The sequence below is a fragment of the Schistocerca serialis genome, chromosome 2 (genome assembly GCF_023864345.2).
Source record: "Schistocerca serialis cubense isolate TAMUIC-IGC-003099 chromosome 2, iqSchSeri2.2, whole genome shotgun sequence".
Classification (NCBI taxonomy): Eukaryota; Metazoa; Arthropoda; class Insecta; order Orthoptera; family Acrididae; genus Schistocerca; species Schistocerca serialis.
Genome location: NC_064639.1, coordinates 1,093,345,406 through 1,093,362,935, shown reverse-complemented (window position 1 = coordinate 1,093,362,935; position 17,530 = coordinate 1,093,345,406). Strand labels below are relative to the sequence as shown.

Here is a 17,530-nt window from a genome sequence, read left to right as displayed (position 1 = left end):
TCCCTCGTTCTGTTAAACTGACGAAAAACGCTACACAATAATTTGGATGGGAAGAAATTCCGCACGCACTTTATTCATCTGACCTTCTGCCCCAGGATTTTCACCTTTCCGCTCTTTATCGAACAATTTTCAAGGAACTTCCTTTCTCGATGAAAATGCGCTCCGAACATGGCTCGTCTCAGAACTACGTGATTTCTACAGTCACGGAATCGAAAAGTTTGTCCAGCCTTGGCAGACTGTTGTAAATAGTGAAGGAGAATATACCACTAACAACAGGGGCACCAGATATAGCGTATCCTCGAATGAATAATATGTCTTTGATTACGAAAGTCTCTGTTACGAGTGGCTGTTGTGTTTATTAAACATATGAAAAAAAAACAAAAAAAAAAAAACGCTACGAACGTTACCAACCCAGTACATGAAAAACTGAAAAATATATGACCTGCGTATTTCTAAAATACAGGGTGTACATAAAGTCCGGGAACACTTTCAATTATTTATTGCGCAAGAACCGAACATTGGTCAGACATATGTCATTTTGAACAGAAACCACGAAAGTTTTTTTTTTTTTTTCATGTATACCACAACAGCGTAGTTTGGTAAATTGCCGATAGTCAGCGCTAGTCGCAAACATGGCGAGTTCAGGCGCGGAGCGAGCTTTCGGTGTGTTGGAGTTCGACAAAAACAAGTGTTGCAGCAACGGCTGATGTCTAAAATGCAATCGGACTCTCCGCTCATGTTTAGCAGGATGGGGCTCCACCCCATTTTCATTGTGAAGTTCGTGGGTACCTGACCACGGAGCTGCCGCATCGATGGATCGGTCGTGCTGCAGAAGGGGACAGTTGTTTTATGAAATGGCCTCCCCTATCACCAGATCTCACTCCGTGTGACTTTTTTCTGTGGGGCCACATTAAAGATCTGGTGTATGTAGCGCCTCTACCATGTGATGTAGCAGAGCTCCGGGAGAGAATACGGGAAGCGACTGCCACAGTCGACGATGCCATGCTGGGATGGGTATGGCAAGAATTCGATTACCGTATTGGCGTCTGCTGGGTCACTCATGGTTCGCATATCGAATGTTTGTGAAAAAAACTTTCAGAGCTTCTCTTCAAAATGCAATATGTATGACATCTGTAAAATGTTTAGTTCTTGTGCAATAAATAATTGAAAGTGTTCCCGGACTTTATGTACACCTTGTATTAAGCAAAGGTCTTCATGTATGCAACAAATGAAATGAATAAAAATGTCGTTTGATAGGGCTAAGAAGTGGTTGGTTTCGTATGAAATGTGACTGGAAGACTGTACTGTAGGTATTGGAAATTCCCTGGTAGGTTCCATTGGAGACAGTGAGATGCCACCGTGGCACAGGCGTTAAGCCTGGTTTACACGACGAAATTGGGTTGCGCCACTCGTTGCGTGGAATGAGTTGCACGCAACTGATTTCATATTTGACTGTAAACACGGCGATATCACTATACACTTCAGTTTCGTCGTTTTGTGGGTTCCTGAGTCGCGTCTGAAATGAAAGTTTTGGCAGCTGCACTTCGCACGAGTTGTGATGGAGTTAAGGCTTGTTGCGTGAAATTGCTGCATAAGAAAAAAATAAGAAACGTGCTTTGATTCGTGACTGGATAAAGAAAAGACGTCAGCTCGGTTGCTCAGCATCCTTGCTGAAATAATTTATAACGGAAGATCCAAGAAGTTCTTTTAATTATGATAGAATGTCACCAGAACTAGTCACGTTTCTTCTAAATAGAGTTAATTATGCGATAAGGAAAAAAGATACTGTAATGCATGAAGAACTGTCGCCAGAACTGAAATTACGTATCATATTGCGTCCGTTACAATCGAGAGCACTCGGCGTGCTATAAGATACGGTTTTACTAGGTGATGACGCTTTTTCGTTAACACCAATAATTATTAACATTAACAGTAATTATTATTAACATTAGCAACGATAATTATTCGAAGCAGACCGCATTAAGAAGTGACTGGTTTGCAAACTACTCTCTTTAAGGTAGATCTTTTCAGTGTCAATATTCCAAAATTCTAACATACGTGAATGGGAAGCACTGCAGCGACGTTTTAAATAGATGAATATTAAGTAAAGAAATCAGCTTCTTGAATTTGTATAGCCTTCCCTCCTGTCAACAATATTCCTTAACAAAGAGATGGCCAACTCGAACGATGCGATTTTAGTCTTGTAGACGAGAGCATTGCCACAGCTAGAATTACACTTGCTTGTATTTTTCTTAATTCAGTTGTATATATGCTCCTAACTCAATAAATTTTGCCCTGCAGCTCAAATATTGTCAAACCATCTATGTTATGATCGCACATGATGGTGTCAACGGCAGCAATATGTTGCTTATTTTTATAATCAGCATTACTGAAATCCCACAAACACCTATGCAAAGAATAGATATAAAAACAGCGAACGTTTTTCTTCGTTCCTCACTTCATATATCAGTTTGTCTACTCTCTACGAACACACATAACCTCAAAACTCGTGCAACTAACGTCACCAAAGTTGGAACACGCCGAAAGTTTTTACAGTACTGGCCATTAAAATTACTACACCACGAAAATAACATGCTACAGACGCTAAAATTAACCGACGGGAAGAAGATGCTGTGATATGCAAATGATTAGCTTTTCAGAGCATTCACACAAGGTTGGTGCCACAACGTGCTGACATGAGGAAAGTTTCCAACCGATTTCTCATACACAAACAGCAGTTGATCGGCGTTGCCTGGTGAAACGTTGTTGTGATGCCTCGTGTAAGGAGGAGAAATGCGTACCATCACGTTTCCAACTTTGATAAAGGTCGGATTGTAGCCTATCGCGATTGCGGTTTATCGTATCGCGACATTGCTGCTCGCGTTGGCCGAGATCCAAAAACTGTTAGCAGAATATGGAATCGGTGGGTTCAGGAGGGTAATACGGAACCGCCGTGCTGGATCCCAAGGGCCTCGTATCTCTAGCAGTCGAGATGACAGGCATCTTATCCGAATGGCTGTAACGTCTCGATCCCTGAGTCAACAGATGACACGTTTGCAAGACAACAACCAACTGCACGAACAGCTCGACGACGTTTGCAGCAGCATGGACTATCAGCTCGGAGATCATGGCTCTGGTTACCCTGGACGCTGCATCACAGACAGGAGCGCCTGCGATGGTGTAGTCAACGACGAACCTGCGGCCACGAATGGCAAAACGTCATTTTTTCGGATGAATCCAGGTTCTGTTTACAGCATCGTGATAGTCACACCTGTGCGACATCGCGGTGAACGCACATTGGAACGTGTATTCGTCATCGCCATACTGGTGTATCACCCGGCGTGATGGTATGGGGTGCCACTGGTTACACGTCTCCGTCACCTCTTGTTGGCATTGACAGCACTTTGAACAGTGGACGTTACATTTCAGATGTGTTACGACCCGTGGCTCTACCCTTCATTCGATACCTGCGAAACCCTACATTTCAGCAGGATAATGCACGACCGCATGTCGCAGGTCCTGTACGGGTCTTTCTGGACACAGAAAATGTTCGACTGCTGCCCTGGCCAGCACATTCTCCAGATCTCTCACAAAGTGAAAACGTTTGGCCGAGCACCTGGCTCGTCACAATACGCCAGTCACTACTCTTGATGAATTGTGGTATCGTGTTGAAGCTGCATGGGCAGCTGTACCTGTACACGCCATCCAAGCTCTGTTTGACTCAATGCCCAGGCGTATCAAGGCCGTTATTACCGCCGGAGGTGGTTGCTCTGCGTACTGGTTTCTCAGGATCTATGCAACCAAATTGCGCGAAAATGTAATAACATGTCAGTTCTAGTAAAATATATTTGTCCAATGAATACACGTTTATCATCTGCATTTCTTCTTGGTGTAGCCGGCCGGTGTGGCCGTGCAGTTAAAGGCGCTTCAGTCTGGAACCGCGTGACCGCTATGGTCGCAGGTTCGAATCCTGCCTCGGGCATGGATGTGTGTGATGTCCTTAGGTTAGTTAGGTTTAAGTAGTTCCAAGTTCTAGGGGACTTATGACCACAGATGTTGAGTCCCATAGTGCTGAGAGCCATTTTTTTCTTGGTGTAGCAATTGTAATGGCCAGTAGTGTAGTTTCACCAACGAGTTGCGCAATCGCGCGGCGCACATGCGCAGAGGCCGATAGCGCAGTTGTCTGCAACCTAGTGTCGTGTAAACTAGGCTTTACGCAGTGCTCTGCGGGCGCAGCTTACCTGCAGGAAGGCCTCCGGGTGGATGCGGCGCAGCAGGTTGCGGCTGAGGTCGAGCACCCGTAGCGCGGGCAGTCGGTGGAACGCCCCGCGCTGCACCTCCTCGATGCGGTTGTCGGCCAGCCGCAGCTCTCGCAACGACGGCAGGTCCACGAACGTCGCCTCGCCCAGTCTGGCGGCCCAAACTGGGTCTCAGTTTCTCAGTGTTACAACTTAAGTATCATACTAAAATTTTTCGAGATACGTAACGCAGTAGAGAACTAAAGCGTGCACTATCTGATCAGAAGTATCCAGACCTAAGGGAGTAAAGGCGTGATAATCGCAAGGGGAGGGATCAGGACTACAGGACGGGTGCCAAAGTGTCTCCTACTGGAGTTGACCTAGCTCCTGCGTTACGACACTTGCGATAAGGGGTCGAAACGTAACCAGCACGAAACTTGACGCACAACTCCACAAACGGTGATTATCGTCAGACATGCTGCCCCAAGCACATTCTTCACTCTCCGATGGATATCTTCTGGTGTTTGTCCTTTAGAAGCCAAGGAAAGAGAAACAGCACGTTGGTTCCGTTTGGATGCATTTGATAATAACGTCGCCACAGTTCACGTTTCCGCATTTACCGCACGCGCGGCGGAAAGAGATTAGCGCCGCGCTGATCCGTTTCCTACATGTCGTGCTTATACGGGGTGTTACAAAAAGGTACGGCCAAATTTTCAGGAAACATTCCTCGCACACAAAGAAAGAAAATATGGTGGACATGTGTCCGGAAACGCTTACTTTCCATGTTAGAGCTCATTTTATTACTTCTCTTCAAATCACATTAATCATAGAATGGAAACACACAGCAACAGAACGTACCAGCGTGACTTCAAACACTTTGTACAGGAAATGTTCAAAATGTCCTCCGTTAGCGAGGATACATGCATCCACCCTCCGTCGCATGGAATCCCTGATGCGCTGATGCAGCCCTGGAGAGTGGCGTATTGTATCACAGCCGTCCACAATACGAGCACGAAGAGTCTCTACATTTGGTACCGGGGTTACGTAGACAAGAGCTTTCAAATGCCCCCATAAATCAAAGTCAAGAGGGTTGAGGTCAGGAGAGCGTGGAGGCCATGGAATTGGTCCGCCTCTACCAAGCCATCGGTCACCGAATCTGTTGTTGAGAAGCGTACGAACACTTCGACTGAAATGTACAGCAGCTCCATCGTGCATGAACCACATGTCGTGTCGTACTTGTAACGGCACATGTTCTAGCAGCACAGGTAGAGTATCCCGTATGAAATCATGATAACGTGCTCCATTGAGCGTAGGTGGAAGAACATGGGACCCAATCGAGACATCACCAACAATGCCTGCCCAAACGTTCACAGAAAATCTGTGTTGATGACGTGATTGCACAATTGCGTGCGGATTCTCGTCAGCCCACACATGTTGATTGTGAAAACTTACAATTTGATCATGTTGGAATGAAGCCTCATTCGTAAAGAGAACATTTGCACTGAAATGAGAATTGACACATTGTTGGATGAACCATTTGCAGAAGTGTACCCGTGGAGGCCAATCAGCTGCTGATAGTGCCTGCACACGCTGTACATGGTACGGAAACAATTGGTTCTCCCGTAGCACTCTCCATACAGTGACGTGGTCAACGTTACCTCGTACAGCAGCAACTATTCTGACCCTGACATTAGGGTTATCGTCAACTGCACGAAGAATTGCCTCGCCCATTGCAGGTGTCCTCGTCGTCCTAGGTCTTCCCCAGTCGCGAGTCATAGGCTGGAATGTTCCGTGCTCAATAAGACGCCGATCAATTGCTTCGAACGCCTTCCTGTCGGGACACCTTCGTTCTGGAAATCTGTCTCGATACAAACATACCGCGCCACGGCTATTGCCGCGTGCTAATCCATACATCAAATGGGCATCTGCCAACTCCGCATTTGTAAACATTGCACTGACTGCAAAACCCCGTTCGTGATGAACACTAACCTGTTGATGCTACGTACTGATGTGCTTGATGCTAGTACTGTAGAGCAATGAGTCGCATGTCAACACAAGCACCGAAGTCAACATTACCTTCCTTCAATTGGGCCAACTGGCGGTGAACCGAGGAAATACAATACATACTGACGAAATTAAAATGAGCTCTAAGATGGAAATTAAACGTTTCCGGACACATGTCCACATAACATCTTTTCTTTATTTGTGTGTGAGGAATGTTTCCTGAAAGTCTGACCGTACCTTTTTGTAACACCCGGTATACTGCTTGACTCCTCGGTGAAGGTACGTTCTCGAAACTTCAACAAAAGCCCGTACCGAGCTACTGAGCGTCCCTCCTGCAGAGTCTTCCACTGGAGTTTATCTATCATCTCCGTAACGCTTTCGCGATTACTAAATGATCCTGTAACGAAGCGCGCTGCTCTCCGTTGGATCTTCTCTATCTCTTCTATCAACCCTATCTGGTACGGATCCCACACTGCTGAGCAGTATTCAAGTAGTGGGCGAACAAGTACACTGTAACCTACTTCCTTTGTTTTCGGATTGCATTTCCTTAGGATTCTTCCAATGAACCTCAGTCTGGCATCAGCTTTACCGACGTTCAACTTTATATGATCATTCCATTTTAAATCACTCCTAATGCGTACTCCCAGATAATTTATGGGATTAACTGCTTCCAGTTGCTGACCTGCTATTTTGTAGCTAAATGACAAAGGATCTTTCTTTCTATGTATTCGCAGCACATTACACTTGTCTACATTGAGATTCAATTGCCATTCCCTGCACCATGCGTCAATTCGTTGCAGATCCTCCTGCATTTCAGTACAATTTTCCATTGTTACAACCTCTCGATATACCACAGCATCATCCGCAAAAAGCCTCAGTGAACTTCCGATGTCATCCACAACTTCATTTATGTATATTTGGAATAGGAACGGTCCTACGACACTCCCCTGCGGCACACCTGAAATCACTCTTACTTCGGAAGACTTCTCTTCATTGAGAATGACATGCTGCGTTCTGTTATCTAGGAACTTTTCAATCCAATCACACAAGTGGTCTGATAGTCCATATGCTTTTACTTTGCTCATTAAACGACTGTGGGGAACTGTGTCGAACGCCTTGCGGAAGTGAAGAAACACGGCATCTACCTGGGAACCCGTGTCTATGGCCCTCTGAGTCTCGTGGACGAATAGCGCGAGCTGGGTTTCACACGATCGTCTTTTTCGAAACCCATGCTGATTCCTACAGAGTAGATTTCTAGTCTCCAGAAAAGTCATTATACTCGTACATGTCACAAGTGTGTACCTGCCAGTATAAAAAGAGGCGGGTATTACTGTGCTGTCGGTAGAGAAGCAATAACAGCATAATGCGTCTGTCGGCAGGGCTCATTGGCGTCGAACGTGGAATAGTCGTTAAATGTTACCGGAGAAACAAATCAGTCAGGGGCATTTCGAATCTTCTAAAGCTGTCCAAGTCGACTGCTGGTAATGTGACTGTGAAGTTTAAACGCGAAGGAGCACCCACAGCAAAATCAAGATCAGGCGGACGTCAAGAAACGATCTGGTTGATAGTATTGACAGCGGCCTTAGATTGACAGCGGCCGATGATGCTGTAGTCTACAGGAAAGTAGTATCACACTACTTGTGAACAAATCAATAATGATTTGCAGAAAATAAATGCATGGTGTAAAGACAGGCAGTTATCTCTCAATATTAGTAAGTGTAGCCTACTGCGTATAACAAGGCGAAAATCCCCATTAATGTGCGAGTACTTCTAGGCGCTCAGTCCGGAACCGCGCGACTGTTACGGTCGCAGGTTCGAGTCCTGCCTCGGGCAAGGATGTGTGTGATGTCCTTAGGTTAGTTAGGTTTAACTAGTTCTAAGTTCTAGGGGACTAATGACCTCAGAAGTTGAGTCCCATAGTGCTCAGAGCCATTTGAACCATTTTGTACGAGTACAAAATAAATGCCCAATCTTTGGAAGTGGTAACATCCGTCAAGTATCTGGGCGTGACTATTCGAAATGATCTCAAATGGAATGATCAGATTACACAAGTAATAGGCAAGGCAAACTCTAGATTGCGGTTCATTGGTAGAATCCTGAAGCGATGCAGTCCTTCAACAAAGGAAATAGCTTACAATACGTTAGTTCGTCCAGTCTTATTGTTCGTCTGTATGCGACCCTTACCAGTTGGGTCTAATTCAAAAAATTGGGAAGGTCCAAAGAAGAGCGGCAAGATTCGTGACTGGTACATTAAGCCATCGCGAGAGCGTTACAAATCCCACAGAAAGTTTGAAGTGGGACACACTTGCAGATAGACGACGCGCTAAACAGAAGGGGCTGCTCAGTGAATTCCGAAATCCAATATTCACCGAGGATGTGGAGCATATATTATTACCACCAACTTTTAAATCGCGTAATGATCAGCATTCAAAGATAAGGGAAATAAGAGCTCGTACTGAGGCGTTCAGACAGTCGTTTTTCCCTCGTGCGATCCGCGAGTGGAACAGAGGGGGGGAATATGACTTTGGCGCGAATTGTGCCCTCCGCCACACACCGCTTGGTGGCTAGCGGAGTATATATGTAGATATGTAGATGTAGAAGAAATTGATGGAAAGCGGCTGTGAGCATTCTGAAGGGTAGTTGTAAGAAATGGCATGAAATCAGTGGAAGCAGTTGTAAAGTGCTCGTGAGTTCCAAAGTGCTAAAAGAGCTACCAGCAGTGAAACTAGCGCAGGAGTCAAGAAGAATGGGGTGCAATAATCGAACAGCTCACCAAAAGTTACGCTTTTCTGTAGGCAATGCAAAGTGGCACTTGAGATGGTGTAAAGAGCGACACCACTGGAGAGTCGTTGACTGGAAACCAGTGGTTTTGAGTGATGAACCACGCCGTACCCTGTCACAACCCAATGGAAAGGTTTGGATTTGGCGAATGCATGAAGAACGTTGTCTGCCACTATGTGTAATGCCCACAGTGAAGTGCGGAGCAGGTGGTGTTATTGGTACGAGTGCGTTTTTGTGAGGGTGTGATCCCCTTGGTCCACGTAAGAAAACACTGAATGCAAAAAGATTTTGGCGGGAGCTATGTCAAGCTGGAACCACGATCAACTCCAAATCTGAAGGGCGGGTCGTCACTGAAGCACAGCACTTGGAACTGAAAGAACATATATTACTGACCCAACTACAGCCGGATCGGTAGGCAATTTCTGGAAGGAGAGTACAGCTAAAACTGTGTGCCGGACCGAGACTCGAACTCGGGACCTTTGCCTTTCGCGGGCAAGTGCTCTACCATCTGAGCTACCCAAGCACGACTCACGACGCGCCGTCACAGCTTCAATTCTGCCAATACCGCGTCTCCTACCTTCCAAACTTCACAGAAGCTCTTCTGCGAACCTTGCAGAACTAGCACTCCTGGAAGAAAGGATACTGCGGAGACATGGCTTAGCCACAGTCTGGTCTGCGAACCTTGCAGAACTAGCACTCCTGGAAGAAAGGATATTGCGGAGACACGGCTTAGCCACAGTCTGAGGGATGAGATTTTCACTCTGCAGCGGAGTGTGCGCTGCTATGAAACTTCCTGACAGATTAAAACTGTTTGCCGGACCGAGACTCGAACTCGGGACCTTTACCTTTCGCGAGCGTGCTAGTTCTGCAAGGTTCGCAGAAGAGCTTCTGTAAAGTTTGGAAGGTAGGAGATGTACTGACAGAATTGAAGCTGTGAGGACGGATCGTCAGTCGTACTTGGGTACCTCAGTGGTAGAGCACTTGCCCGCGAAAGGCAAAGGTCCCGAGTTCGAGTCTCGGTCCGGCACACAGTTTTAATATGTCAGAAAGTTTCATATCAGCGCACACTCCGCTGCAGAGTGAAAATCTCATTCTGGAGAGTACATCTACTTATACAGCCATCGAATATTCCAGAATTCTGGTATTTATACAAAGATCGACTATTCCATAACATATAAACGTTACAGACATTAGATATTTCAAGAACATATATTCCAGAAACGATAAACAAGTGGTGGTCAGGTTTGAACCAGCTGATTGTAGCACGCCAATCAGCAAAGCTAACTACTATGTCACTCTGCGTTCTCTATAGCTCCTCGCAATTCTCCCTTTCGTGCAGAAACAACGATCTGCTGTTTCAGAAATTCTCATTGGAGACGACTAAATGACCCTGGATCTAGATCTTGCCAGTGGTCCCCTGTATGGCGGCGCCGGTGGATCCTCCGATACTGATCGTCTTGTTACATCATCTTCATTGTGATGAGCATCGAAAGTTGCACTTCCCATAGGAGATTCGTGATCGTCGAGTGGGTCTTCAGTTACCTTGAATTTACCAACGTCGTTCCGCGGACTGAAGTACGGCCCAAAGTTGCGCTTTGATAACTTGTCCTGTAGTCCTGCTTTCCACAGAGGCATAAAAACCCACACCAAGTCTCTTGAACTGTATTTCATTGATTAGCGCTTGGCTTTATAGAGGCCTCAGCCCTTCTTCTGGGCGCCCTAGGGCCGTATGCGAGCTTTCTATCTTTCTTCTTCGTCCTGGTAATGAGATGTTTTCACGTAGTTATCACGAGCATCGCCTGGTTGAAAAAGTAGCATTGTTCGAATGTCGTATTTTTCCTTCGCGGCGAAGGCGATGTCAAGCCTATATTGCATTGATTCGATGTGTTATATACGAATTTCACGACGTGCAGTGTAGTTTCCCAATATCTGTGTTTGACATCGATAGCATATCTGCCAGCATTTTATTAAAGTGCTCTATGAGACTATTCGTCAGTGGATAGTAGTTAGTTGTCATCCTGCTGGTGATTTCACAACGGGAAATTACCTCTAACACCAATCTCGATGAGAAAAATTTTTCACGATCAGAAATCATTACATGCGGTGCTCCATGCCTAAAAATGATGTGTTCTACAAGATACTTTGCAATTTCCGGAGTTTTGGCAGTCGGCACAGCTTTAGTGATAGCACAGTGGGTTAGTCAGTGCAGACTATGATCCCTAGATTTCGGGTTGTCAACTTAGGGAACCTTCCAGAGATGTTGATTCCAGTTTGGTGAAATGACACTGCTATAGGCAGGATTGGTAACATATATTCCAGAGGTAACTGTTGCATGTACTGTGGTCGTTGGCATTCCTTACAGTGACTCATATCGTGTTTACCGCAGCGGTAGGGACCTCGCCAGTGATACCTGCAACTGATTCTGGTTAGAGTCTTCACGAATGGCAGGTGAATGGAACGTCTTCGAAACACTTCAGGATAGCTGGCCGGAGATGACCTTGCACGATGAGCAACCATTTCTGCCCCATTGGACCATAGTTCCTCTTATGCAACGCTCCATCTATTAACTTGAATTTCCCCTTGGTCGTCTCCTCCTTATTCAAGGCTTGTATGGTTTCCAGTACTGGTGGATCTTCCCTTTTTTCAGCACCCATGTCATTTGATGCAGCGATGATTGCAATTTCATCCATAATTCTGTGTTCCATCAAAGGTTTCCTTGACAGGCAGTCAGCGCTCTTGTGTTTGCGTCCAGTTTTGTATAGTACTGTGATGTCATATTCCTGAATGAGATTTTCACTCTGCAGAGGAGTGTGCGCTGATATGAAACTTCCTGGCAGATTAAAACTGTGTGCCCGACCGAGACTCGAACTCGGGACCTTTGCCTTTCGCGGGCAAGTGCTCTACCATCTGAGCTACCGAAGTACGACTCACGCCCGGTACTCACAGCTTTATTTCTGCCAGTACCTGGTCTCCTACCTTCCAAACTTTACAGAAGCTCTCCTGCGAACCTTGCAGAACTAGCACTCCTGAAAGAAAGGATATTGCGGAGACATGGCTTAGCCACAGCCTGGGGGATGTTTCCAGAATGAGATTTTCACTCTGCAGCGGAGTGTGCGCTGATATGAATCTTCCTGGCAGATTAAAACTGTGTGCCAGACCGAGACTCGAACTCGGGACCTTTGCGTTTCGCGGGCAAGTGCTCTACCAACTGAGCTAGTTCTGCAAGGTTCGCAGGAGAGCTTCTGTAAAGTTTGGAAGGTAGGAGACGAGGTACTGGCAGAAGTAAAGCTGTGAGGACGGGGCGTGAGTCGTGCTTGGGTAGTTCAGTTGGTAGAGCACTTGCCCGCGAAAGGCAAATGTCCCGAGTTCGAGTCTCGGTCGGGCACACAGTTTTAATCTGCCAGGAAGTTTCATGTCATATTCCTGATGCCTCAGTGCCCATCTCACCACTCGAGCTGACGGATCTTTCAGAAGAGTCCGGCAGCATAGAGAATGGTGGTCCATTATAAGGATGAATGGTTTCCCAAGAAAATATGGCTGGAATTTGCTAATAGCCCAAACAACTACAAGGCATTCTTTCTCAGTTTTAGTGTAGTTTATTTCGAATTTGGAGAGTACTGTGGAAGCATAAGCTATTATCCTTTCAGCAGTTTCCTAAATTTGTTTCAGAGTTGCCACTATTCCAAAACTGCTACATCAGTGCAATGTTCTGTCTTGGCATTCTCATCAAATGGTGCTAAAACTGGAGAAGATGTTAGCATATCCATAAGGATAAGGAAAGATCTTTCTTGCACCTCGTTCCAGGAAAATTTGGTGTCTGCCTGCAGTATTTCTTGCAAGGGATGTAGCTTTGCATGTAAGTCCATTAGGACTCGCCAGTGATATGAGCACGTTCCAAGAAAACTTCTCAAATCACGAATGTGTCGAGTAGTTGAACAATGTGTGATTGCTCTAATTTTCTCTGGTTCGGGACAGACTCCAGTGCCATTAAGAAGGTGCCACAAGATTTTTATTTCTGGGTGACGAAGAGGCACTCTTTCGGATTCAGGCAAAGAATTGTGTTCTGAACACACTTCAGCACAGTTATCAGTTGCCTTAGATATCCTTCAAATGTCTTTGAAGTAACGACAATGTCATGCAAACAGTAAAGGCACAATGCCTATCTGAAGTGTAGAAGAAGATTGTCCATCATTCCTTTTGATGTGACTGTAGCGTTACCCAGTCCTAATGGCTTAACTTTAAACTCATAGAGGTCATCAGGGGTTATGAAGGCAGTCTTTTCGCAGTTAACTTCATCAACCTCGATTTGCCAGTAGCCTGACTACATGTCCAAGGTTGAGTAATACTTTGTTCCTTTCAAGCATTCCAGGGTGTCATCAATATGCAGCAATCGGTTGCATCTTTCCTCGTGATTTTATTCAGTTGTCTGTAGTCGATGCAGAAACGCCATGTGCCGACCTTCAGCCTCCTAAAGGCCGCAGGAGAGGACCAGGCACTCTCTGAAGGTGCAGTGATGTGGTCTTGCAGCATCTTCTCCACTTGCTCATGGGTTATCCATCGTTCAAGTGGTGACACTCCATATGAGCCCTGGCTAATTGGTGGATGATACCAGTTGGATATGGTATCTGATCCTGGACCACTTGGTCTGTCTTTTCTCCACTCCAGATTGGAAAGCATCTGAAAAATGGCGCAGAGTGGCTATTACTCACTGACGTTATTCCTCGGCCAGGCCAGATACTATTCGCAGGTAGACAGCAGTTTCCTCCCCAGCATTTTCTGTAGTATTAGCAGAGAATAATTCTTCATCGATGACACTAAGCTGCCCTTACTGGACTTGCTCGACTGACTTTTTGCATATACCTTTAGGGGTGAGTTGTAGCTGCTAATGAAAATTTGTGATCCAAAATTCTCCTTGAGCATTACATTTCTTTTGTGAGCCTGAGTAGCCTTCTGCAATCGGCAAAAGCTTCATAGTTTAACTGAGCATCTTGACTGGTGACTGGAACTCGTCTCTTTGATGATGGTGGGATGACAACGCCTTCAATGACAAACAACTGTCCAGAGCAATCTTCGTTATGCGCGCTTTTTGGAACAGCTTCATTAGTCTGGAGCTCTGATCTTCCACAGTCTATGATGTCTTGAGATGCTCTCAAGATGTACCATTTCAGAATAACATTATGACTGCATTCTGCTAAAACGACAAATTCGGAGGGCTGCGTTCTGTCATAGATATTCTTGAGATACATGTTCCTGTTGGCTGGATGTATTTCCCATTTGCGACTTTCAGCACAATGGCCTTCGTATCACAGAATCAATGCGCAGCATTAGGTTGACATATTTCTTCATGATTTTATTCAGTTGTCTGTCGTCGATGTAGAAACGCCATGTGTCGACCTTCAGCATCCTAAAGGCCGCTGGAGAGGACCAGGTGACAAGAGACATCCAACATTAAACAAGAAAGAAGGACCTTAGTAGATTAGCGTCTGAGCTGGTTTGCCATTGATGACGTCAGTGAGATTTCCTGTCATCTTGGTAGCTGTCGTTCAGGGAGAATTTCATTTGATGAGGCCTCACCTCCATAAATGGTCGCCTCGCCTAGTTTACCTGAATTCAGTGGTTAGGGAACGGCTGGTACCTCTGTTTGGCGACGTGGAATAGCTGCGGCGTGTTGTGGAGTAACCTCGTCCAGAGTATGGGGAGGACTTTCGGACAACAGGTCGACAATTATCGTGTGAAGTTGATTGGTGGCGTAGAACCGTTGTGATGGTTGACGTATTGCGGCGTAATAGTCTTTGAACATTCGTCTTCGTTCTCAACGGTATTGCACAACGCGTCCAGGGTATCCACGGTGAAAACAGACTAGCGTGTGTGTTCTTCTATGGAACGCTGTATTTGGTGAAGGAGTGAATTGTACTTGTGTTGGTCGGATGCTGGGTTGTCGTTTGATGGTGGCAGTGTAAATGCGAGATGGTCAACACCATTCTTCGTGACGCATTCGCTAGGTGGTGGACATTGGTGCCAAAGTCCGATACACCTCTTATTCAACATGCTCTGTTACCTCCTGACCTATTGGGTCGATCTTTCAAGGCTGCTAGCTCTTGTGAACCTGGCCCAACATTTCTGGCTGCCATGCACTTCTGTACCTTCACTCTTATCCCACTATCTGCTACATGAGATAGGCGAGGTCTTGGTGGTCTTACACAACTGCCGTAGGGACCACGTTTGGCAGCTGGTCACAACTCTTCTGTCCAACTCTTTTTCTGTTACATTTACTCCACTTGATGAAAACCTCTGTCGTTCTGACATCCTTTACAAAAAGAGCTAGGACGTATCTTCTGCAGCTCCTATCATCAGGTGTGAGATTTTGTCGGCTCCTGTCATTTTAGTATTACAATATGGCATAGAGCCAAAACACTCTGCAAGTACGACTATGTCGTTTCTTCATGACGTTGGGCCCTGTTATTTAGTTGTTCTCCCGCTAAGTGGACTTCCTACTGATTGTCGCCAAACGTTTTCGTCATTTCGGCCTGGAATTCGTCCCAGCTATTGAGATTATTTTGGTTGTGCTTGAACCATTATTTGGTTGTGACGTTCAAGTAAAAGTACACGTTTGCTGAACACATCATAGCATCCCACCTGTTGTATTTGGCGACTCGATCCAATCCTTTCAGCCATTTCGTTGGGTCCTTGCCAGCCTCTCCCGAAAATAGTGTTAGATGTCTGATGTGCAGCTGACTTACTGCTGGCTTGGAATCCACTGGTCTCTTGAATATATGGATTGTGGAAAAGATGTTCAGCTTGTTTTCGCTTCTTGTCCGTACAGGCGATGGCTTTTACGTTACCTAATTGGAACTATGGTGATGTAAATATTTTGGAGTACCCAACATCTCCACCAAACAACGTCACGTCAAAACCACAATCAAGTCCGAATCCGGATGCCGGGTCGTCAGTGAAGCACAGCACTTAGAACTGAAAGCACGTATATTACTGTTTATACAGCCATCAAATATTTCACAAAGCTGATTTTTACCCAAACATCGAATACATCGAATATTCCAGAAAATGCAGACATTACTAACATTAGATATATGTCAAGAACATTTCAGAAGTGATAAACACGAAATAATAAATAATTGCTGGTGATCTGGTTTGGACTGGCGAGTCGCCGCACGCCAACCAGCAATACTAACCACTACGACATACTGTGTCAGCCATAGCTCGCAGCAATAAGAACCCATTTTTCAGGCTTGTATACTGAGTGCAGCAGACGAAGAGTCAGATGTGATAACTGTAACAGTATGACAACGCACCAAGTCATAATGGTTTGTGGACAATAACATTCCTGCCATGGACTGGCCTGCTTGGAACAGACAGGGGATGAGTGAGAACATTGACTTCGCTTCAGACCCAACATCGCTACCTTCTCTGGTATGGCTCTTGAGAAAGAATGGACTGCCACTTCTCAACAGACATACACACACTTTATTGAAAGTGTTCTCAGCAGAATACAAGCAATCATAAAGGCGAAGGGCAGATGCACCCGATACTAAAGTCCTTAAATAGGTGTCCATATACTTTTGATCAGATAGTGTATATATAATGCAGAGAGTCTATAGGAAGAGAGTTTATAAACAATGGATTTTAATTTAAGTGTTAGGAAGCCTTTTCTGATGGTATTTGTAACTTTATAAAGAGGTGAAACGTGGACAATAAACGGTTCAGTAAAGAAGAAAAATATAAAGTTTTGAAATGTCTTGCTACTTAAGAGTGCTCAAGAGTAGACGAGTAGCTCAGATAGCTAATGAGGAGGTACTGAATCTAACTGGGGGGGGGGGGGGGAAGAAATTAACAGCACAACAGGATTAAGAGAAAGAATCATTGGTAGACTACACACCCTTATGTGTCAAGGAACAGTCAATTTTGTAATGAAAGGAAGTGTGTGTGTATGTGTGTGTGTGGGCGGGGGGGGGGGGGGGGAAGGGGGATAAAATTATATGTGGTGGTCTAGGCTTGACGTTTGTAGAAATTACTGTTTGAAAAGGAAGCAGGTTGTAGTAGTTACGCAGAGATGGACAGTCATGCGCAGTAATTTTTGTTCTTTGGGGCCTGCCGTGCAGAATATGTCTCGTAGTGGCATGACTACGATAATGATATACCAGTTACATTGCTCTTTATATGAGTTTTACTGCATAAAGCACAATGGGCTCATGTTGACCTATTGCCATTGTCGGGTATTCTTACATGTAATATCTATCACTGCTGCCATATGGCTCAGAAATGTATTTGTTCTTGCTGCAAATAAATTAATTATTCGCCTGTGTATTTCATTGGCACAGTACTGCTGTTTACTTGTACCAAGTATGTGTATTAAAACATAAATATCGATATTTTGTATCGACATCATTCCAAACGTAGTGGCCTTTTCTGAAATATCGATATCTGTGTGTCAGTTATTTAGATTGGTGTTTGAAACTAAAGAAAAATGTCTAAGTGCAGGCTCCAGTCAT

The 17,530-nt window shown here is 45.2% G+C and overlaps 1 protein-coding gene across 1 annotated transcript in view; it reads right to left on the bottom strand.

The window, feature by feature from the left end:
• LOC126456642 (protein artichoke) overlaps positions 1-17,530 on the bottom strand; it is a 368,100-nt gene that overhangs the window by 104,236 nt on the left and 246,334 nt on the right. The window contains exon 6 of the mRNA XM_050092386.1: positions 4,242-4,410. Within this exon, the coding sequence (XP_049948343.1) occupies positions 4,242-4,410 (169 nt within the window). The remainder of the gene's footprint in view (positions 1-4,241; positions 4,411-17,530) is intronic.